Here is a 25,031-nt window from a genome sequence, read left to right on the forward strand (position 1 = left end):
ATATACGGGTACTTTTGAGAGTCCCGTGCATAATTGTAACATCCGTGGCCATAACATAAGCAATTTATATTTGAAATCTGAACGTTTATATAGATGTACGGACCGTAAATGGAGAAAGTGCAAACACCAGGTTGAAGTTGATCCATGACTGTAACAGGAGTTTTCATGTACCGCAGGGTAAGACTACAGTAGCAGTTAATAAATAGACGAACAAATGAATGAATATACTTTAACGTGCGGAATTCAAAACAGGCAGCGCTAGGATTCTGAATTGTGTTACGATTACGGTGATTAGTATCATTGACACCACCTGGGCGAGTGAGTCGTGTAATACTTTCCCAACGTTAAGCTGTGTTCAACAACACAGGCACAGCCATAGCCTTCCAGTTTAAGCGCAGATTTCAGCTTGGGAAAAGAACCCTCCAGTTGTGGGTAAGTGGAATCTGTTGCTGGTTCATAGTCACCATTGCGTTATCGTGGTATTCCTGTTCTTGCTATTATGTTGCAAATGATTGTGTGTGTGTGTGTGTGTGTGTGTGTGTGTGTGTGTGTGTGTGTGTGTGTGTGTGTGTGGGGGTGAAATAACATTGACAGCTATGGCAGGTGACGAAAGTTTGCCAGACCTGTGCCAGGCTAACAACGGTTGCTAAGCTGGCATTGGACAATCGCTTTTGGGGTGGGGTTTAGCGAAGGGTCCATTCCAAGAAAGAAGGGGGAACGGGGTTAGAACCAAATGGAGGGCGGAATCTTTTTCTTTTTTAGATGAGATCGGCAACATTGATGGGCATCTCCTCCACGGTGGTGTTGTAGAATTCCTCGATGTCTCTCAGGGTGCGCTCTTCCTCCTCTGTCACCATGGATGGCCATGCCCTTCCTGCCAAAGCGACCTCCGCGGCCTATCCTGTGGATATAGCTCTCCCTGTTGGCGATCGTAGTTGATGACCAGCGACACCTGCTGCACGTCGATATTTATAACACACTTTACATTTTTGGAAATCACAAAGTGCTACTTGGTTTCAAAATCAAAAGGCCCGAAAATAACAAAATCAGGGCAAAAACAACAAGACCCTTTCTTGGGGGGAAAAGTTGATTAAAAACTAATTGAAAGCCCTAAGAAGAAGCTATGTGAAAAAGGTATGTGTTGGACGAGTGAAGCTTTCGAGTGGAGGGTTTTGTTTGGAAAAGTTCTTTGAGGTGGGGGGGGGGGCATTGCCGTGAATGCACTGATGGGTCAGAAGGGAGATCTTGTCCCATGCTATCCTGTATTATAAAATTGCCTTCTTCGACGACGTTGGGTCAAAAATGGTGGACGTCAAAAAGTTAACATTCCATTTCCATATCATTTTTGTCGTATTTCAGCCTTTTTTTTATTATTTTTTTTACATATAGTTTAAGGCTTTGGGTTTTGGGTTGGCGGCAAACAAGATATTTGTTTTGTTTTGTTTGTTTTGTTTGTTTTTTGAGAATGGCAAGGTTTTGGCGGGCTTAGTAGGAATGATGACGTTGATGAAGGAAAAATAAATAAAACATTTAGTCAGGCAGGCAAGGCAGGCAAAACAGTCCATCCTTGCCTGATAAAGATGGTCAGAAAACCTATTTGAAATGAAATACAATAAAACAAGTACCAGAACAATCCCAAAGCCTTCCATTACAGGTTCCTGGTGGGGATGCTGATGGAGGAGAAAGTCGGGGAGGGTGGGGAGAATGTAGTCCAGCCGAGAGGTCATCGTGGCAGTAGAACAGAGACGATCGGCTGAATCATTGTTGGGCATCTCGATTACTCTGGCTTCCACTACAGGTTTCTGGTGGGAATGCTGATGGAGGAGAAAGTGGGGGGAGTGTGGGGAGAATGTAGTCCAGCCGAGAGGTTCTCGTGGCAGTAGAACAGAGATGATCGGCTGAATCTTTTTATTTTTATTTTTCAGATGAGATCGGCAACATTGAGGGGCATCTCATCCACGGTGGTGTTGTAGAATTTCTCGATGTCTCGCATGGTGCGTTTTTCCTCCTCTGTCACCATGTTGATGGCCACGCCCTTCCTGCCAAAGCGACCGCCACGGCCAATCCTGTGGATATAGCTCTCCCTGTTGGCGGGCAGATCGTAGTTGATGACCAGCGACACCTGCTGCACGTCGATACCTCTGGCCAGAAGGTCGGTGGTGATGAGGACTCGGCTGGAACCGGTGCGGAACTCTTTCATGATCACATCTCTCTCATTCTGTTCCATGTCTCCGTGCAGGGCCGAGACGGTGAAGTCCTTGGCGTGCATTTTCTCTGTGAGCCATTCCACCTTCCTCCTGGTGTTGACGAAGATGACGGCCTGGGTGATGGTCAGGGTCCCGTACAGGTCACACAGGGTGTCCAGCTTCCAATCCTCCTTCTCCACGTTAATATAGAACTGTCGGATACCTTCCAGGGTCAGCTCCTCTTTCTTGACCATGATGCGCACAGGCTCGCGCATGAAGTTCTTGCTGACCTCCAGGACATCCTCGGGCATGGTGGCAGACAGCAGCACAACCTGGACGTTGCTCCCTAGTTTCTCGAATATTTCCTTGATCTTGTCTTGGAAACCTCTGCTCAGCAGCTCATCAGCCTCATCCAGTACAAACATCTTGATGTGCTTTGAGGAGAGGTGCTTGCGGTTGAGCATGTCAAAGATACGGCCGGGGGTTCCCACCACGATGTGCGGGGGGCCGTCGGCCTGGAGCTTCGCCTGCTCGCTGCGGACGTTAGTCCCTCCGATGCAGACGTAGCATGTGGCACCCATGTAATCCCCCAGGGCCAGGAATACCTTCTGGATCTGCTGAGCCAGTTCCCTGGTAGGGGCCACGATTAGGGCCTGAGTGCCACCGAGCTTCAAATCGAGTTGCTGCAGGACGGAGATGGCGAAGGTACCGGTCTTCCCTGTCCCAGACTGGGCCTGAGCTATCACATCATGACCTTTGATACAAGGGACGATGGCTCTCTGCTGGATGGCGGAGGGCTTCTCAAAACCATAGGCGTAGATTCCCCTGAGAAGATTCTCATTCAGGGCCATGGCATCAAAACTGTCCACGATCTCGCTATAGCTGCTCTCAATGATCCCACCTGGCTCCATGCCCTCGGGACCACTGTTGTGTTGGTCTCTCTTCTCTTCATATCCGGCTGACATCGTTATTATCTGGCTTCTCTCTCTTGGTTGAATGTGTTAAACAAAGTTAAATTGATTATGGCCTCTCTCTGAGTCTGCGGTTCTTTATATGCGGTCTGATGAGGGTGTCTTGTCATTGATGTCACATGATGTCACATGATGTCACGATGAGTCAACCATATCCATATATGGAGCCATGTCCAAATATGGATATGCTGATGTGGCAGCAGCAGTAACCATGACAACCCAGACCTGGAAGACAAGCCTTTTCTACCTGCACCTTTTAAACTTCTCTGTATAGAAGTCAAGAGATGTCTATCCTATCCTATATTAAAATTGCCTCTGTCGCCGATGTTGGGTCGACGGCGGACGTAAAACAATTCACATTCCATTTCCATATGGAGATTTGCAAGCTGCAATGCAGCCGAGTGAAAAGTCTTTCTGATCAACGGATCGCCAAAAAATAACGAAAAATCAGGAGATCCCCATAGATGGAGTCCCCCTGATGTCATCAATATGACGTCATAGACTGGCCTGGATTCCAAATTTGGGCATGCCTCACACAGAACTCCAAATATGGGCATAAAAGGGACATAGGCAGACAGATGGAGAAACCTCCATATGAGGGACACAGACCGACAGACAGACAGATGGAGAAACCTCCATATATGGGCATAAAAGGGACACAGACAGACGGGCAAATCTCCATATATGGGCATAAAAGGGACAAAAACTGTCTGACAATGGTACAACAGGTATTGCAGGTGTCAGGTGGGGGCATGCATTATCAACTTGCATCGTTTCTGACTTGCAAGACCAGAGAAGGAAAACGTTTGATGAATTTTCACATTAACATCATTAGGATCTACGGTTTTGCAAAATACACCCGTCGAGTGATATGTTTAATTATTATGTTTTATTTGTTTCCACATGGGGCACTCTAACGCAACTTAAGAATGATCCGCGGACCCTGTAAAATGGAATGGACGGATGTGAATCCAGTCCAAAAAACTAACCTTCCGTCCACTCCAATGATAGGATCTTGAGAAAAAAGTCCTTATCGCCATATCTTTTTACCGTGGTGAAAACGAGCCATTTTCGATGGGCGATCACTCGGCAATGGCGGATTGCATTGTTTACATCCGGGTCCTCGTCGAGGCGTCTACAGCTCTAAACATATCAGCGTTTCAAAAAGCGTTCTTTTTGTTGTTTTATACTATCTGCGGATCGTTTCTCTTAACCAGTGGAACTTTAGTTACCGTGAGCTGTGTTTCCTTTTGCTTTTGTTTTTCCATCTTTTCCATCTTCAAATCCTATAATGCCATAAAAACAGCGTGAAATTCCTTTTTGTTACTAGCGCGGTAGTTCCGGGACAAACAGGAAACCGGTGCATTTCCTTTTCCGTTTTCCGGCCGGATGACGTCATTTTCGCGGGAAAGACGCCCCTTTCTATACTTTCAATAGAACATTTTTCATAAAAGGCTTTCGGGGGTGAAATTCATGGAATGGGTGTTGTGAAACATTTGCCACTCACAAAAGATATAAAATGTAACTTTAGTTTTTTTTTTTTTAAAGTTACCTAGTATTACTTTAAGGCTGGGGTTGCAATCAATTGGCTCATTTGGGCCATGGCCAGAGCCTTTTCTGGCGGTTCTGGACAACCCCCTATCAGACCGACTCAGCGCCGGGCACTGCACTCCCTCGGGTTGTCTGCGATGTGTGTGGCGAATTTGAAGTTGGTCACAGACAGACGTTGTAACCGTCTGTCTGTGTCCCTTTTTTTGCCCATATATGGAGATGTAGACTATGTAATCAAATGGCAGGGGTTATTCGATAGGTGTGGGGAATTTGCCAAATCAAGCATTGGCTGGAGTTGCCATGGTAATCAATTGGCTAATTTGGGCCACAGCCAGAACGTTGGTCGGTCGCACAGTTCTCGAGATAGGTGGATTACCTACGTACACAAACAAGAGATTCCCTGCATTTATTGTAAGATATCAGCTTTTCCTCGTTAGTTCATTTCCAAATGGCACTGGTGTTGTTTTCTGGCAATTCTGAGCAAAGGTCAAGCCAAATCATACTAGGAAAGAGATGGAAAGAGGAAACGCAACCATTTGCCTTTTGTTCAGGGGGCCTCATGTTTGTCAAAACCATTCACAGAGGCTCTGCACACTTGTCATTTTTACTTTTAGCGAGGTAGAATCCACAAACTGTAACACTGTGACAAGATCCTCAAACTAAACTGTGGTTCTCAACCTTTTCTGGATCAGGGCCCACTTGAAAATCTTGAAAGCATCAGACATAATAATATCAGTTACGGCACCTTTAACAGTTTCCTAGGATGACGCACCGGGCAGTCAGAACGCAGTGGAATACAAACGCGTTGTTCTTTTGAACGTTTACCTTTGGCATGTTGGAGAGAGCGATGTAGCGAGGCTCTCTGGTGATCCTGACCAGGAAGGTGGCTTTGAAGGAGGGCTCATCGAAGCAGGGGAAGGCCTTCCTGGCAGCCAGAGGCTCAAACTGGGTGGCAGCTAGGACCCTGGGGATGAGAGCAGAGGACGGTCAAGTCACATGACCATGCATGTCCTCTTAAGGGAGTGCTTCTCAAAGTGGGGTCCGGGAAACCCCTAGTGGTCCTTGAGGGGGTACATTTAACCCATTAAGACCGGGAACGCATCTGTGTCATTTTTTTGATTTATTTGGCTATGCAAAAATAGCAGATCTACAAGCTCATAGCGCGGCACTAACGTAGTGAAAATTGTGGCAAATCTTTGAATATATTTTTTAAAGCGACCGTTTTTTACCTCAAATCTTTGCTTCTGGGGGTCCATGGCCAAATACATATCAGTTTGGGGGTCCTTGACAAGAAAAAGTTTGATAACCTCTGATTATAGCAACATAAGTTTTTTCAAAAAAACGGTTAGGATTTAGAAGACATTTGTAGAATCCCCAGAAGCAAAGACTTGAGTAAAAATGTTTGCAAATGTTTGCACATATTTTCTGCAAGATCTGCAAGCTCATAGCGTGGCACTCAGTGCCGCTCTATGAGCTTGTATATCTGCTATTTTTGAAAAGCCAAAGAAATCTTAAAATTACACAGATGCGTTCCCGGTCTAAATGGTTTAATATACTAGAGGTTCAGGCCGCTACACGGCACTCACACCTACGTCGCACCGTGGATCAGACTGATATGCCCATATATGGAGATCAATATCTGGCAGTCCTTGTCCCTTTTATGCCCATATACGGAGATCCCTGATGTCATCAGTATATGCCCATATATGGGCATGCTCCTAAGCCCACATATGGAGATCTCTGTATATGTCAGTTCGTGTCGCTTTTATGCCCATATGTGGAGATCCCTGATGTCGTCAGTATATGCCCATATATGGACATATCTGGTCGAATCACGCGGTTCTGGAAAACCGCATATCTGAACAAGACGGCGGGCATCGGATCTGGACAAACGGATCTCCATATATGTTTATGGTTATGTAATAACCGATTCAGATTCTGCTCTGCGTTTGAATCTGTCGGTAGCCGTGTTGACAACCCGTGCGCATTGGTTTCAAGTGGGCGTGCTATCAGATCAGGAAGCAAGCCGCGCTTTACCCAATCAAATGTAGTGGGCGGGATTTACGTGTGTGCCGTTCCTTCCCCACTAAAAACAAGCCGAAACTCATTTAACAATAGCGTCCTCGAAGCCGACAAGACCACGGAAAGTTAGTAACATTTTAACTTGCTCTTTCATCATAGAAACAAGTGGGCTTATAACCAAAACCATCCATGTTCTTTAGGAGAATTGGTGTTAGTGTTCAGTGGAGAAATATTGTTAGTGGGAATGAAAACATAGTCGCACCACCGGAAGTGGAGCGCTGACCAATATGGGGCGAACTGAATGTAACAGTAATGAACAAAATAAAACACAAGTGGCCGTGATGCCCCATGCCTGCCCTGCGCACGCTGATTTCACTGTTTCCTCTGCTGCCAATATGGTAGACACCAGTTGACTAGTTCAGATTCAACATCATCAAGTGAAACGCTGCATAAACAGTAGGTAGGTTTGATCGAGCCTATAGTCCAGCTTAAAATGCGCGCAAGCCAAGCAATGCTTTTGATAGAGAGAGAGGACAGACCGGAGAGCTGGAGAGAGAGAGAGCAAGAGAGAGCGCTTGCGAGAGAGAGAGAGAGAGAGAGAGAGAGAGAGGGAGAGAGAGAGAGAAAGTATTAGACCGATGTGGTCCGATTTTTTTATCATCATTAATGTAGCCTGCCTACCCTACCTACACTTGCATTTTAGAACGTTCAAAGTACCATTTTACTAGAACTACCCAGTAGAACAAGTGAACTGCACATCAGCTGTCTGTCTCATTGATTGTCAGTGCTGGCAAAATCAAAATCACACTACAAAACCCCACATTTGATCAACAACAAAATATAGATTAATAGACAACATACAGCCAACAACCCAAAATGGAGTCTTATAATATCCAGCAAGTAGCCTAATATAAATTAATAACTGCAAACAAATGACAAGTTTAGGCTATCAAATCAATATCCTACAAAAGTAGAGATAAGCTGTGACCTCACCGGCACTCTGATGGACAATAAATAAATAATCCTTTTGTAAATTCTCTTGTCAATAATGATACAAATGGAACGTTTATTTCAGCAGCTAGAGTTTGACATTGTTTGAGTGCGTTTTGAGCGCAGCTCCGCGTTTAAGTTAATTGTCTTCACCCGCTGCTGCGCAACAGGGCAGATCTCCGCCAGGGCAGGGCACTATAGGCTATTATATTTATATATTATATGTATATGATTTTTAAAAAATCAACTTAAGTCATTATTAGTGCAAGTTCATAGCACAATAGGGACATTTGGGCACCTCGGTGTAAAATTGGCTATTTAAGTATCTACATATAAATGCATTTTAGTGGGCACTTTTTTTTTTTTTTTACCCTTTAACGGGAATTCCCGCGAAGCCCGGGAAAAGGTCTGAAAATTCCCGGGAATTAAAATTAGCTATTTCCCGGAAAATGTTAAACGCTAGTTCATACATTCTGTGAGAGAAACAAGCAACCAGGTCTAGGTCTATGACATAGCAAATCTACAAGATCTACATCAAGATCTACAAGCTCACAGTAGATCGGCTGTTTTCAAATAAAATCTTGCGGGGAAATTCTAATAAGCAGATCTGGCAACCCCTGTACATACGTCCTGTTGCCGCCGGCGTTGACGTAGGAGCTGTTGTAGAAGCCGTCGTAGTTGTGAGAGAGGCTGGCAGAGTAGTCCAGAGTCAGAACGCAGCGCTGGCCGGCCTGCAGCTCCTCACTGAACTTCACCGCTATCTGCTGCCTGGGCTTGTACTCCAGGACGGTGACCACGCTGGGCGGCCCGTCACCAACCTGGACAACAGACAAAAGGGCATCGATCAATCAAGGTTAAAAATGAAAATAAATCGAAGTTGAAAACCATTCTGCTTGCCGCCGTTTTCTTTACTGAGATTTTCTTTTCTGGATAATTTCCATGCATTGTAATTTTCAGTGGTGGAAAGTAACTAAGTACATTTACTCAAGTACCATACTTAATTACAATTTTGAGGTACTTTTACTTAAAAAGTATTTCCAATTTTCAATACTTTTACTCCACTACATCTCATAGGCAAATATTGTACTTTTACTACACTACAATTATTTGAAAAATGTAGTTACAAGTTTTTTTTTTATCATGGTCAGTATCATGGTCAGTATAATGGTCAGTATCATGGTCAGTATAATGGTCAGTATCATGGTCAGTATATCTTGTCAGTATCATGTCAGTATCATGGTCAGTATCATGTCAGTATCATGGTCAGTATCATGTCAGTATCATGGTCAGTATCATGTCAGTATCATGGTCAGTATCATGTCAGTATCATGGTCAGTATCATGGTCAGTATCATGTCAGTATCATGGTCAGTATCATGGTCAGTATCATGTCAGTATCATGTCAGTATCATGGTCAGTATCATGTCAGTATCATGGTCAGTATCATGTCAGTATCATGGTCAGTATCATGGTCAGTATCATGTCAGTATCATGGTCAGTATCATGTCAGTATCATGGTCAGTATCATTGTCAGTATCATGGTCAGTATCATGGTCAGTATCATGGTCAGTATCATGGTCAGTATCATGGTCAGTATCATGGTCAGTATATCTTGTCAGTATCATGTCAGTATCATGGTCAGTATCTTGTCAGTATCATGTCAGTATCATGGTCAGTATCATGTCAGTATCATGGTCAGTATCATTGTCAGTATCATGGTCAGTATCATGGTCAGTATCATGGTCAGTATCATGGTCAGTATCTTGTCAGTATCATGTCAGTATCATGGTCAGTATCATGTCAGTATCATGGTCAGTATCATTGTCAGTATCATGTCAGTATCATGGTCAGTATCATGTCAGTATCATGGTCAGTATCATTGTCAGTATCATGGTCAGTATCATGGTCAGTATCATGGTCAGTATCATGGTCAGTATATCTTGTCAGTATCATGTCAGTATCATGGTCAGTATCTTGTCAGTATCATGGTCAGTATCATGTCAGTATCATGGTCAGTATCATGTCAGTATCATGGTCAGTATCATGTCAGTATCATGTCAGTATCATGGTCAGTATCATGTCAGTATCATGTCAGTATCATGTCAGTATCATGGTCAGTATCATTATGATTCGGCACAAACATGGGGTTAAATTGGTTCTACTGTTATGCCACCAAAATGTGGAATGCCCTAAAACAGCCATCAAAAAGTGTGACTCCTTACCCTCCTTCAAAATCACCATAAAGGAGCACCTGTCTGCAAGTAGGTCCTAGAAATGTTTTCAAAGTGTAACGCCCAGGATTCAAACCCGGTTCTCCCACATGGAAAGCCAACATCTTAACCGCTAGACTAAAGGAAATCCTTTATAAACCGGGGGAGATATTAGGATTCTAGGCAGAGGCTCTGCGCCACTACTGCAACATAAGCTTGACACCAGAAATGAATTTGTCTCTCAGCAAAGCGGTCCTTGACCTGAAAAATATTGAAGCTTAATGTTAATGCTTAATGCTTAATGTTTTATTTAACGCACTTTGAATTGCCTGAAATGTACAATCCAAATATATATATATATTTGTTTTCCCAATTTAGACACATGAACCCTAGCATCCCCATTCTGGGGGCGAACGTTCATATCACTGAAAATAGCAGATCAACAAGCTAGATCAACTATGTTCAGCAAAGAGATTTGGTGTAGAGGGAAATACTGGTATAAAGCCCTGGGGGACACCGGTCAAGTAACGCTATCTGGGTTTGACCTATGGCATGGGTCTTCAACAGGGGGTCTGGGACCTTTAGAGGGTCCTCAGAGTTACAACTGCGGGGTATCCAAATCTTTGTGTGGTTGGAACTTTTTTTTGTTTACATTAACCAGCCGAAAATAGCAGATCTGCAGCATAATTTTACAGTATGCACATCTACAGTATGTAGGGAGGTCCCTGCTTCATCTCTCTCGGCCCCTACATGCTCTAATTTGTCCATCCACCCAACCACCATTTCTTCCTATAACTTGGATGGATTAGAGACACCATCATAACTCCTTTGAGGTTTGACCCCCCCCCTCCCTCTGGTTCCTGTGGGGAGGGGGTGGGTGAAGAGTAAAAACAGCTAGGTGTGGGCAACTTTGATAATGGAGAGGGCCACTATATTTCCACACTCACTATATATAGGTGAGGGCCATATAGCATATATTGTCGGGCCGTTCTATGTCACACAAAAGTAGCAAAAATAGCAGTGCGACACGTTTTGAGCTTGTGGATCTGCTATTTTTGCTATTTTTTTATTGGAAACCAGATTTTTGTGTTGCTATTTTTTAATTGGAATCCTGAAAAGTATAATTTGTATTTAATTTCAAATGCATTTATAGTTACACTTATGTTAACTTTATGAACTTAAATACAAATACATTGGACATAAAAAAAGACAACAGAATGTTAACACTAGTCTAGACTGAAGTAATTAAAGTGGGTCATGTATGCATGTTTGGAATTGTAACTAGGGTTGTCCGATATTGGCTTTTTTACCGATAACCGATATACCGATATTGTCCAACTCTTAATTACCGATACCGATATCAACCGATACCGATATATGCGGGGATTATTGTGATTAGGGTAAGCTCAAATTTCATATCACACACACCATATACAGTAAGAACAAAACATTTTTTTTTTTTTTTTTTTTTCAAAAACCGATACCGATATTTTCCCGATATCAATTTTTATGCTAATATCGGCCGATAATATCGGACATCCCTAATTGTAACTGATATATTATTGTAGTCAATAATATATCAGTATTCCGATATGAACCTGCGGGCCGCATTAGGTGAAGGTGGGGACCGCATGTGGCCCCCGGGCCGCCAGTTGCCCGTGTACGATGTAGGGGCTGGGTCCTTGGCCTTGAAAAACGTATATATAGGGTTGTAGGGGCCCACCTGGAAGGTAGCGTTGGTGATGTTGAGCTCGGCGGCGTGCAGGACGATGCGTTTGGTCTGGTGCTGGACCGACAGCGTGATCACGGTGCGTCCGGTGAAGGTCATGCTCTTGAGGTCGGGCCGCAGCGCCAGGTCGTAGTTCAGAGGTCGCACGCTGGCGGGGAGGCGGTACTCGGCCCAGGGGAACGGCTCCCCCGTGGTGGATTGTGGGTAGACGGGCTCGAGGGGAGCCGTGCTGTTTGGCTTACGGCATCCCGTCTGTTAAAGTTTAGGCATTTAATACATCATAATACACATAATACATCAAATGCATAAAAATAGTAATCTAATAATAAAGTAATACATAAGTAAACCAATAAACCAATAATTAAACCAATAATCTAATAATAACTAATACATACGTAAACCAAGAACCTATCATCAACACACATTTTTGAAATAAAAAAAACTTGAACGATTTTTGAAAAAAATGAACGATACAAATCTTCCTTTACGGGGTTCCTGGCACAAACTATATTCGAATGGGGGTCCGTGGCCAAATGCATATCGATTTGTGGGTACTTGACTTGAAAATGTTTGAGGAGCCACTGCTCTGCGTCACCACAATAAAAGCCTTCATCTGAATGCAAACCTAAAGGCCGTTTCAGACGCGGAGCGCTCGACGCGCCTTAGTAATCCATTTTCGATGAGCGCTCGCGCTCGCTTTAATGCACACGCCCGCGGGCGGCAAGAGCTGGGTTGTGGTCAGCTTTTTTTTTCCAAAAGCAAAACGACAATGATCGCGGCGCGACCCCCGCCGACCCAGGTGAGAACGCCCGCGTCAATAGGCTCTATGCACAGCAGCCATATTGTGAGACATTCACAGGTGTTACCAATGATACTAATGAAGGCTCTGTTCCATTCTGGTCAGACGGAGTCAGGGTGCTGATATTGTGCATGTTGGCTCACTGGAAACACTCCCAAATGGCCCTTTACGGGTGTGTAACTCTGAAAGTGTACAAATGGAACCAAATGGACCCTTACGGGTCCATTTGGTTCCATTTGTACACTCTCAGAGTTATGGGGGTCGTGGAAAACTGAAATTCAAAAATCTGAGAACTACTGTGCTAGACTAAATGGAACAGAGCCTTCATTAGTATCACTGGTAACACCTGTGAAGGAAGCGATAATATGGCTGCTGTGCATAGAGCCTATAGTGCTAAAACGGCCTTAATGCTCCCCACTAGAATGATTAGAAATGTATAACATAAGTACCGTATTGTGTAGTTTTAATATTCTAGTGGGGGAACATTAAATACAGGAAACTTTTCAAGAATTACAAATAAATGAATAAATTCAATAACATTTTTCAAAAATAGCGATCTACAGAAAAAGAAAATAGCTGATCTGCAAGGTCACAATGTTACTCACTGTGTGACTACTTGTATTACTTGTACTTGTTGTATGACTAAATAGCGCGGTTGACCCATTCAATCTGGGAAAGCATCAGTCATTTTAGATCTCTTTGGCCATTCAAAAAATAGCAGATCTACAAGCTCATAGCACCGAGTGCTTCGCTATGAGCGTGTGGATCTGCTATTTTTGAAAAATCTTGAAAATGTGTGCAAATCTTTGGATATATATTTTTAAATCCCACATTTGTAAAATAAGTTGTTTCTGTCCGGTGGAAACGTCCGGTGGAAAGTCCAAAACTGTTACTTTTCACGATTCAAATTCAAAAATAGCAAACGTAGCAGATCGACAAGCTCGAAACGTGCCGCTTCGCGCCACGTTTCGAGCTTGTCGATCTGCTACTTTTGAAAAGAAGTAAAAAAAAAAAAGATTGGAAAAAATATGGAAATAAGAGGTTTAGTCTCTCTCACCTTGGTGAAGGTACAGCCAGGCAGGAAGTACAACACCATGGTCATGGACGCCACGATGACCAGGAACAACACACACACCACCATGGTGCGCACTGAGGGCCGCGAACATGACCTGAACATTGAAAAACATTTACATCAGTACAGTTAACATATCGGGTGCCAAACACGGTCTGAACCGTGTGTTTACATAGTGGCGGTTCCGAAGCTTCGGTGCCGAACACGGTCTGAACCGTGATTTCAGTCTTTTTGTTTTTTTAGTTTTTCTCCGCGCGGGCGGGGCTAGAGCAGCTCTGGGAGCACCCATTGTAATCCTGCGAAGGAAGTGCCAGATCGCTCACCGGAAACATTTTTTTTTCCCCCATCCGGTTCCTGTCTATTTCCTACTTTGAAACGCCTATATCTCCGAATCTGTTTCCTGTGGGGAAAACTGGTCATGCGCGATGCGCGATCCCCCCCCCGTTGTAACCCGCGAGGGGAATGTTATGGTTCCAGGCTGTAGCCAGGCTCATGGCAGAACATGAATCGATGCTTTTTTTTGCGTGGATTTGCTTGTAACGCACGCGGAAACTTTAAACAGCAAAGCGCAGTCAATGGGGAGAATGCTGGCACCCACGGTAAGTTGTTATGAAAAAATGCTGGCACCCGATGTGTTAACTACCATGCACAACATTATTACGGGTGAGTATTGATACTCAATATTTATTGAGTATCAATTGTATTTTGGAACATAGGAACATAATACATAAATAAAAAAATGACAGACATCAGAAATAACTTCAATACACAAAGAAATGACTGACAGCGACTAGTACCAATAATCAATAAATGATGTACGATGGCCAAAACAGGATAAATATTTAATAATTTTATATTCAATTAAAATTTGGCTTATAAGGGAGGACCATCTGGCGGACCACGCCATCACGCTCATATCACTATAACCATATAAGGAGTTCCCAATGCAGCTACGCCCAAATATGGAGTGTGTTGTCTAACCTCAATGTGTCGTCATGGCGCAAACAAATCAGTCAGCTCCATATATGGCCACAAAAGGGGGCATGCCCATATATGGGCATATGGTGACATCAGTGATCTCCATATATGGGCATAAAAGGGACAAGGACTGACAAATAAAGATATCTCCATATATGGGCATATTTGTCAACCTATGATACTTAAAAAAAAAGTAGCCAAATAACTGATCTACAAGTTCACATGAACATGTCACATCGGCTATTTGTGCTATTTTTGAAAATGTGTGAAACTGCATGAACAGTTTTAACCCATTCAATCCGGGAACGCATCTGTGTCATTTTAGATTTCTTTGGCTATTCAAAAATGGCAGATCTACAAGCTCATAGCACGGCACTCTATGAGCTTGTAGATCTGCTATCTTTTGAAAAATCTTGAAAATGTGTGCAAATCTTTGAATATATATATATTTGAGCAAAGATTTTTAACTCAAATCTTTTTGGAAAAAAAACGTATGTTGCTGTAATATCAGTGGACCCCCATAATGATATGTATTGGTCCGCGGACCCCCCCACCCCATCTCAAAATATGTTGTTCCAGGGACCCCCCAGAAGCAAATATTTGAGATATGAATATATATATATATATATATATATATTAAGGCCGGGCCGTTAACGCCGTTACCGGGCTAAGTTAACGCGGACTCTTATCGTGCGATAAAAAAAAATTACCGCCGTTAATCTATTCTCAAAGTTGGGTCTGGGAGCCAAAACATTAGCTGATGTAGCTGGGCGAATTACTCTGTGTCTGTGTGTGACTGCAATGCGTGTGTGTGTGTGTGTGTGTGTGTGTGTGTGTGTGTGTGTGTGTGTGTGTGTGTGTGTGTGTGTGTGTGTGTGTGTGTGTGTGTGTGTGTGTGTGTGTGTGTGTGTGTGTGTGTGTGGGTGTGTGTGGGTGTGGGGATAGGTGTCGGGTTTCACATGGTGTACAGACGTGCGCTGCGCACTGCCTCTCATTCATTTCAATACTGGGCGACATCGTCCAAAAATATAATGAAAGTCCGAGAGCCGGCAACTACTGGCGATCGGGCGAAGTGGGCGGGGGGGGCGATGAAAGATGGATTTTCTTTATCTTTTTGGGCGATATCGCCCGGCATCGCCCAGAGTTGCCCGCTGTTAAAACGAGGCTGACCCTGCGTTTTAACAGCGGGCAACTCTCGGGCGATGCCGGGCAACATCGCCCAAAATATAATGAAAGTCTATGAGAGCCGGCGATCGGGCGAAGTGGGCGGGGGGGCGATGAAAGATGGATTTTCTTTATCTTTTTGGGCGATATCGCCCGGCATCGCCCAGAGTTGCCCGCTGTTAAAACGCACCGTAAGTATGTGTCGGTGGTGCGAGCGTGTTGTTCCACTCGTTAATTCATTTGCTTCAGGTCTGTAAGCCCAGCAAAGCTTATTAAAGTGGTCATTGGACAAAAGCAGAGCCTCCGCTACCGTGTTGATGAACAAACATAGCAGTAGTTGGGCGATGTTTGGTAATACTTGTTGCTATAGAGCATGCTACTGAGTGCTACATGCTAACAACAACAAACAAATGTATGCTAAGCGTGCGGGTGCGCACGCGCACACACACACACACACACACACACACACCACACACACACACACACACACACACACACACACACACACACACACACACACACACACACACACACACACACACACAGTGTAGGATAGTGGTTCTAAAAGTGGGTCCTTATATGGGTCTGTAACTCGGAGTGTACAAACCAAATGGACCCTTATGGGTCTGTAAATTCAGTGTCCAAATGGAACCAATTGTTCGCAATTTTCAATAGGCCTACTGGAGAAACTTTTCAATAGCAGACTAGATTATTTTTTGGAAAAATGTAATGTAGCCTACTCTCAGAGAGTCAATATGGTTTTAGAACTAACAGATCAACATCTCAGGCATTTTGACACTTTTCCAAAAACTGTTATGATTTAGATTTTTTTAAAGAATCGCCTCTGGTCTTAATGTGTTAACCCGTTGAGACCTGGAACTGTGTCATTTTTAGATTTGAGCTAAAAAGCATTATTTTACACTTTGGGCTATTCAAAAATAGCAGATATACAAGCTTTTGACACTATCTATCACACCATATTAATAAACAAACTGGAGAAAATTGGTATTAGAGGCATTGCAGTAGACTGGATTAAAACAAAGTTATTTGGACAGACGTCAACAGTTTGTGAAGCTGGGCAAATACAGCTCAAATCATTTGGGCGTCTCCCAGGGGTCAATATTGGGGCCCAAACTTTTTATTCAATTATTCAATATCAATGATATTTGCCAAGTTTCTAAGCTGCTGTCACTGGTACTTTTTGCAGTTGACACGTATGTTTTTTGCTCTGGGGATTATCCAGATGATAATATAAAATAATTTGGAATAAACAGGGATTGCTTTTTCAAATGCAGTGTTTACACATGTTTTTCAGACTGGATAAAACTGTTTTTTTTATCGATCATATCGACATCGGTTATATCGGTTATCGGTCATAACAGCAATATATCATATCGGATATCGATATCGGCCAAAATCCCATCGGTGCATCCCTAGAACACACATATTTTGAATGCCTTCGGCAGACTTCAAATGAGCCATTTTAATCTAGATTAATCTAGATTAACTCCAGGATTGCAGATAGATTAATCTAGATTAAAAAAATTAATCTATGCCCACCTCTAATATATATATATTTTCAAAGATTTGCACACATTTTCACGTTTTTTCCAAAATAGCAGATCTACAAGCTCATGTAGATCTGCTATTTTAGAAGCTATTCCCGGTCTTAAAGGGTTACCAGATAAATCTACATGAATGGAAACGATTCTGACGATTTTATGCAAAAACAACTGCGATCATCTCAAATAATCGCAGATCAGGGGCGATGATGCAATAACTGTGACAGTCAGGTGCAGTAAGGTAGGTTTTGGTATACCTGGGCGGGGACTGTCTGGTGTAAGGGGAGGAGCTGGGCCGGCTGGCGGTGCTGCGGTTCATGAAGGACATGCCGAGGAGCCGCGCCGAAGACTCGTAGTCCTCCTCGTCGTCGTCCAGCTCGTTCTCTCCCAGGCCGCGGACGAGCAGCCGAGAGCTCCGTGGCTCGTACACCGCCTCGTCCGGGTCCAGGGCCGGGAACGCCTGCAAACGCACGGTGGGATTGACGTTTAACCACTTGACCCATTGAGACCTGAAGCCGATTCTACATGTCTCAACAGTCTCAACAGTTTTCCGAAAAACGTATGTTTCTATATCAGTGATGCTCAAACTTTTTCATGTCAAGGACCCCCAAAATGATATGTATTTGGCCGCGGACCCCCATCAAAATATGTTGTTCCAGGGACCCCCCAGAAGCAAAGATTTGAGTTAAAAATGTTCCCTTTAAATATATATATATATATATTCAGAAGATTTGCACACATTTTCACGATCTTTCAAAAATAGCAGATCTACAAGCTCATAGCGCGGCACTCGGTGCCGCGCTATGAGCTTGTAGATCTGCTATTTTTGAATAGCCCAAAGTGTAAAATAATGCTTTTTAGCTCAAATCTAAAAATTACACAGTTCCAGGTCTTAATGGGTTAACCCATTATTAACCCATTCCCTGCCATACTTATTTCTGGCTGTGTTTGCCCACTGCCAGCGATTTAGTGTTTTTTAAAAAATTGTTTAAAAATTCACAATTTTTTTTTTTTTCATTATGATCGCCAGTCCAGTTGTTTCTAAACACACAGGCGAGTCGTGCACGGCGCTCAGACAACAAACATTACGGCCGGGGCGGAGCCCTTCTCCTCCAGCCCAGCGTTAAACCATCTGAACGGAAAACTCACTTTCTTTTTCCACCTCGCCACAGACCTCGCTAAATCCCTTATGATCGCGTGTTCAACTGTTTGCAGACACACAGGGTAGTTGTGTGAGTGGCCTAGGGCTTTCACGACTAGAGATTTTTACAGGTCGACTAATTTGACCCAGTGGTAGTCGACTAGTCGAAATTTACATAAAAAAAATAAATAAAATAAAAAGATTTTTTCTTTTTGTTTTTAGGGGGGGCATTGTTTGAATGCCATCCTACTACTATATAACTATTATTATTATCCTCCTGCCCTTATTTTTATGGCGTTTTAAGGGAAGCGCTTCTGGCAGAGCAGCACAGCACCACAGCAGTGTCTCCAAGGATCCCTTGGAGATTGCCCAATAATAGGCTTTTATTGTGCATACTTTTGACCCCCTTTTGATAAAAAATAAAGTCAGGAGGATAATAATGGCATTAGAAAATAATAAAAAAAAACTTTTTGGGTTTTTTTCTTCCAACTATTCGACTAAGGTCGACTAGTGGTTATACTAGTCGACTAGTTGGTGAAAGCCCTAGAGTGGCCCAGAGAAGAATTTTCAATCGCCGACATTCCACTTTGCAGCAGTAGCAGTTTCAAAAGAGCGACGCGAAACAGTGTTCCTCGGCGGAGATATGCAAAGCCGAGAAAAAGGCGTTTGAAAGCGGAACCCAAACAGGAAGTGGGCGGGAGCGAAAATCTTTTGATATGACGTATTTCCGTATCCGGGTGTGCTACAATGAAATGTGTCACTTCGAGAGATGAACGACGGTGAGATCTTGTTTTAAAAAATGATTTTGCTAAATTACGTTTTTTACGTCGTAGGCAGTGTATGAGTTAAGACCAGAGGCGATTCTTTAAAAAAATCTAAATCATAACAGTTTTTGGGAAAAATTCTAAAACATTTTTTTTTCAAGATTTTTCAAAAATAGCAGATCTACAAGCTCATAGCGCGGCACTCTGTGCCACGCTATGAGCTTGTATATCTGCTATTTTTGAATAGCCAAAGACATCTAAAGTGACACAGATGCGTTCCAGGTATCAATGGGTTAAGACCTGATGCTGATAAAAAAACAGTTTTCTGACTGTTGGTACAGTGGTGTGTTCAAAACCTTTTCATGTTAGGGACCCCCAAAATGATATGTATTGCCGCGGACCCCCATCTCAAAATATTTTGTTCCAGGGACCCCGGGAAGCAAAGATTTGAGTAAGAAATGTATATGCAAAAAAAATATATATGCAAAGATTTGCACAAATTTTCATGATTCTTCCAAAAATAGCAGATCTACAAGTATGAGCTTGTATATCTGTTATTTTTGAATAGCCAAAGAAATTTTAAGTGACACAGATGAATCCGTGTCATTTTGAGATGTCTTTGGCTATTCAGAAATAGCAGATATACAAGCGCATAGATCTACGAGCTTGTAGATCTGCTATTCTTTTTTAATCGTGAAGATTTGTGCAAATATTTTAATATATATATATATTTTTAATGCAAACATTTGTAACTGGAATCTGTATGTTTCTATATCAGTAGTTCTCAAGGACCCCCAAAATCATATATATTTGGCTGCGGATCCCAATCTCCAAATGTTTTGTTCCAGGGACCCCCCAGGAGCAAAGATTTGAGTTAAAAATGTTCGCTTTAAAAAAATACATATATTCAAAGATTTGACGCAGAATCTTTTTCAAAAATAGCATATATACAAGCTCATAGCTTTGAGCTTGTATATCTGCTATTTTTTAATAGCCAAAGAAGTCTTAAAATGACACAGATGCGTTCCCGGATTGAATGGGCTAATTCAATTAAATGAAACAATTTTCTGAAAAACGTATGTTGCTATAATATCAGTGGTTCTCAAACCTTTTTCATGCCGCCAACCATTTTTGTTCCAGGAACCCGCAGAAGCAAAGATTTGAGTTAAAAAATGTTCCCTTTAAAAATATATATTTTCAAAGATTTGCACAAATATTCAAGATTATGCACTCTGTGCCGCGCTATGAGCTTGTAGATCTGCTATTATTTGATAGCCAAAGTATAAAATAGTGGTTACACAGATGTGTTCCCGGTTTTAATGGGTTAAACCTTATATATGGTTGACCGGAGTCCCTCAGGGCACGACACTAGTGTATTTTCTGTTTTCTGTTACCACACAACAATGCATGTGTAGACTACGGTTAGCTAGTTAACTTAAAACGCGGTTAAAACATTCCTAAAGCTAAACGATCAATCAACTTCCAAAAATGCACTTAACTGCAACTGCTGAGTGTGGTCGAGAGAGTGAGAGAGCGAGCAAGTGAGAGAGAAACTGAAGAGCGGAGAGTGTGTGTGTAGCGTAGGTGAGAAAGAGAGTGAGAGCGAGCGACAGACAGAGAGAGACACACAGACACAGAGCGACAGACAGAGACAGACAGAGAGACAGTCAGAGACAGACAGAGACAGAGCGACAGACAGACAGAGACAGAGAGACAGACAGAGACACACAGACACAGAGCGACAGACAGAGACAGACAGAGAGACAGTCAGAGACAGACAGAGACAGAGCGACAGACAGACAGAGACAGAGAGACAGACAGACAGAGACAGAGAGACAGACAGACAGAGACAGAGAGACAGACAGACAGCGACAGCGACAGAGACAGAGACAGAGACAGAGACAGAGACAGAGACAGACAGACAGACAGGGACAGACAGACAGACAGACAGACAGAGAGCGACAGACAGACAGACAGACAGACAGACAGACAGACAGACAGACAGACAGACACAGAGCAACCAAGCGACAGAGTGACAGAGAGACAGACAGAAGACAGAGACAGAGCGACAGACAGACAGAGACAGAGAGACAGACAGACAGAGACAGAGAGACAGACAGACAGAGACAGAGAGACAGACAGACAGCGACAGAGACAGAGACAGACAGACAGACAGGGACAGACAGACAGACAGACAGACAGACAGAGAGCGACAGACAGACAGACAGACAGACAGACAGACAGACAGACAGGGACAGAGCAACCAAGCGACAGAGTGACAGAGAGACAGACAGAAGACAGAGACAGAGCGACAGACAGACAGAGACAGAGCGACAGACACAGACAGACAGACAGACAGACAGACGGCAGACAAAGAGCGACAGACACAGACAGAGACAGACAGACAGACAGACAGACAGACAGACAGACAGACAGACAGACAGACAGACAGACAGACAGAGAGCGACAGACAGACAGACAGACAGACAGACAGACAGACAGACAGACAGACAGACAGACAGACAGCAACAGACAGACAGACAGACAGACAGACAGAGACAGACAGGGACAGAGCAACCAAGCGACAGAGTGACAGAGAGACAGACAGACAGAGACAGAGCGACAGACACAGACAGACAGACAGACAGACAGACAGACAGACAGACGGCAGACAAAGAGCGACAGACACAGACAGACAGACAGACAGACAGAGAGATAGACGGTCTACAGTTTAGTTGGTCAGTGAATAAATGTACCTACTGTAGCAGTGTGAGACTCCTTCACCAGTACAACTCTCTTGCAAAGCTCTCAAATTGACCGCATGATGGTATCCATGGTGTGTATCTGGTTAAAACCAACACTCTCACGGAGACCACGTTCTGGAGCTAACAAGCTAATTAACAGAGCTAACCCGGGCCTTAAGGTGGACTGACTTAAGGTGGCCGAGCAACTCAGCCGCTCCTCCTAAAAAGATGACATACGCCCTAGCTGCTGAGGCTCTTCCAAGATCAACAAAGCAAAATAAATAAAGAAGATTTGGCATTACTCGTCTTTTGCTGTATGCACTAGCGTAAGGTGGGTTCTAACGTTGACCGGGCCAGATTCTTAAACCGCCCGCCCCCGCCCCCTCGCGGGGGGGGCTCGCGCAACGACGGCTGATAAGTGACAGTCTATTGAGAATTACCATCAGCGTTAATGCAAGAGAGAGACGTGAATAAAACTAATAAAACAACTGTTTACCTGGCAAGAGAACCGGTTTGACGGGGAAACCGTTTTTTAATGGCCACACATTAACTATCTGGCCGAATGCAAATAAGCCCGATTTGAAAACAAAGGCGTGCTAATGTTGTTATGTAGATTTTTTGTTTTTTTCCCCCTGGGGGCAGTGGGGGAGCAGAGTTTTCCAGACCGGGCCATGGCCCCATTGGCCTCTATGACGATACGCCCTTGGCTGTATGTACTGTATATAGCTACCTAAGTATTTATACTGTGAATTCTTAGATCAATGCTTTGTGATAACTTATATTTAAGTATACTTTAAATTGTTAAAATTGTACGTTCAAGTTTGCCTTGGCAATAAAAAATCTAAGAAAATACAAAACAGCCGTTATTTTGTGCTTTTTTGTATTGAAAAGTGACAGTTCTAGGATCGGCACCGTATTTAAAAGTACCGGTTTAGCACCGGTATCCAATAAAAAAAAACACATAATACTCAACCCCAGGGAGAACCAATTGTATTATGAAGAGATAAGGTTGGAAATGGGTGAAGTGCTCCTTCTTTAAAACCCATTCAATCCTTCTTCATAGGATCTCTATGAAGAGCTTGAAGATCTGTAGTTTTTTTAATCGTGAAAACGTGTGTAAATCTTTGAATATACATTTTTTAAAGCGAACATTTGTAAAATATGTTGTTCCAGGGACGCCAAGAAGCAAAGATTTGAGTTACAAAATGTTGAAATAGCAGATCTGCAAGCTCGTAGCCAGTGGTGGAAAAAGTACTCGAATGCTTTACTTAAGTAAAAGTACCAATACTGCAATATAAAACTACTCTGTTACAAGTAAAAGTCCAGAATTAAAAATTTACTTGAGTAAAAGTACAAAAGTATTGGCATCAAAATGTACTTAAAGTACCAAAAGTAAAAGTACTAAATATTTGAAAATAGCCTAGGTATAAAATAGGTTTAAAGTGGTTAATGTACGTTTGTCATAATTGATATCTGAAAAGTAACTAACTAACTAAAGTTTTCAAATAATCGTAGTGGAGTAAAAGTACAATATTTGCCTCTGAGATGTAGTGGAGTAGAAGTAAAAGTATTGGAAATTGGAAATACTCAATTAAAGTACAAATACCTCAAAATTGTACTTAAGTACAGTACTTAAGTAAATGTACTTAAGTACTTTCCACCACTGTCGTAGCGCAGCACTCGGTGCCGCGCTATGAGCTTGTATATCTGCTATTTTGTTGTGTTAATGGTGTGTGTGTGTGTGTGTGTGTGTGATGGTAGTGCTGGGTCCTACTGGGAAGGCGGTGGAGTCCTTGGCGAGATCCACCACGTCCGGCTCCTCCTCAAACATGCTGTTCTCTATCATGTTCCGGGGCAGGTTGGCCCGCTCTGCAACACACACACACACACACACACACACACACAGGTTTGTGTTACTATACTTGTGAGGACCATCACCATTTTATGACGCCGACTTTAGGACGGTGATTTTATTGAATGCAATTCATGATGAAGTCAATTATTAACCATGTTTAACCCTAATCTACCGGCTCACAACATGTTGCGCTGTGATGATGAGTCATCACATTGTCAGCTTGTAGATCAGGTTATTTCCGGGTGCGCAACAGAGCATACTTCAGGCGCAACCCTAAACCTAACCACTAACACGCACACACGCGCACACACACACACACACACACACACACACACACACACACTAAAGGGGAAATGAAACGGGTGTGAACTGTGAATACTAAAGCCAACAGAATGCTGATGAAGCGACACGTTTTTTGTTACTTGTTGTAGATCATTCGTTCTCAAAGTGGGGTCCGGGGACCCCCAGGTGGGGTACCAGGAGGTCCCCAGGAAAATAAATGTTTAAATAGCGTCACAATCATTTGAACCACTTCATCCATAGTTTATTATACTTTGGCTATTACAAAATAGCAGATATACAAGCTCGTAGCGCGGCATTCATATCATTTTGGGGGTCCTTGACATGAAATAGATTGAGAACCACTGTTGTAGATCAGAGGAGTTGAGAAATTACATTTAGTTGGACTCGGTTCCACCGATAAATATTTTGAAAATAGCCGAACTTGTAGATCAGCTATTTTTGCCTCTTTCTTATATTCTTTGACAATTTGGCCATGGCCAAACAACCATTGACCTTTATGGTCGTAGATTATATATCACTTCACTCAGTCAATGAGACAAATTGAATCTAATATATAAGCTAAACAATAAATATGTTTCCAGCATCAAGACCTTCCACAGTTTGTCATGATTTTGAAGTTTTTATGTTAAAGGGGAAGACCACTCATTTTCAACATTGAACTTGTTGTCTTTAATACACCTTAGAGGTGTTGTGTGGAAATAAGAAAAAAGCCCCCCCCCCCCCCCCCCCCCCCCGTCTGTGTTGCCTAGAAAAGGATAATTGATTGAGATCTTGTGATCAGTGACATACGCAGGGTGTACTTTTGGCTGAAAAAGTTCAATGTTGAAAATGAGTGGTCTTCCCCGTTAAGACCTCCATTACCGATAACACCAGGTTCTCAATCTTTGTCATGTCAAGGACCCCCAAATGAATATGCATTTGTCCGTGGACAGTGGACACCCATCTGAAAAGATTCTGTGCCAGGGACCACCGTACGAAGATTTGTGTTGTT

The 25,031-nt window shown here is 43.0% G+C and overlaps 2 protein-coding genes across 4 annotated transcripts in view; both read right to left on the reverse strand.

The window, feature by feature from the left end:
* Positions 1-25,031, reverse strand: part of lnpep (leucyl/cystinyl aminopeptidase) — a 69,014-nt gene that overhangs the window by 27,702 nt on the left and 16,281 nt on the right. For 2 of the 3 annotated variants that reach the window (XM_084056256.1, XM_084056255.1), the window contains 6 exons: positions 23,657-23,751; positions 17,491-17,693; positions 13,515-13,626; positions 11,653-11,910; positions 8,348-8,538; positions 5,534-5,672 (listed from right to left, as the gene is read on the reverse strand). In XM_084056256.1, the coding sequence (XP_083912382.1) occupies positions 5,534-5,672; positions 8,348-8,538; positions 11,653-11,910; positions 13,515-13,626; positions 17,491-17,693; positions 23,657-23,751 (998 nt within the window). Of the gene's footprint in view, positions 1-5,533; positions 5,673-8,347; positions 8,539-11,652; positions 11,911-13,514; positions 13,627-17,490; positions 17,694-21,898; positions 22,035-23,656; positions 23,752-25,031 lie in introns of those variants that run through there. The other variant, XM_084056257.1, reaches the window with a different exon arrangement.
* LOC311044575 (eukaryotic initiation factor 4A-I-like) lies at positions 1,922-3,151 on the reverse strand (the record flags this gene model as incomplete). The annotated part of the gene is made up of 1 exon (XM_084056264.1): positions 1,922-3,151. One exon carries the CDS (start codon positions 3,149-3,151, stop codon positions 1,922-1,924), a length of 1,230 nt encoding a protein of 409 aa, XP_083912390.1.

The sequence above is a fragment of the Gymnoscopelus microlampas genome (assembly GCF_963454915.1).
Source record: "Gymnoscopelus microlampas genome assembly, chromosome: 4".
NCBI classification, from domain to species: domain Eukaryota; kingdom Metazoa; phylum Chordata; class Actinopteri; order Myctophiformes; family Myctophidae; genus Gymnoscopelus; species Gymnoscopelus microlampas.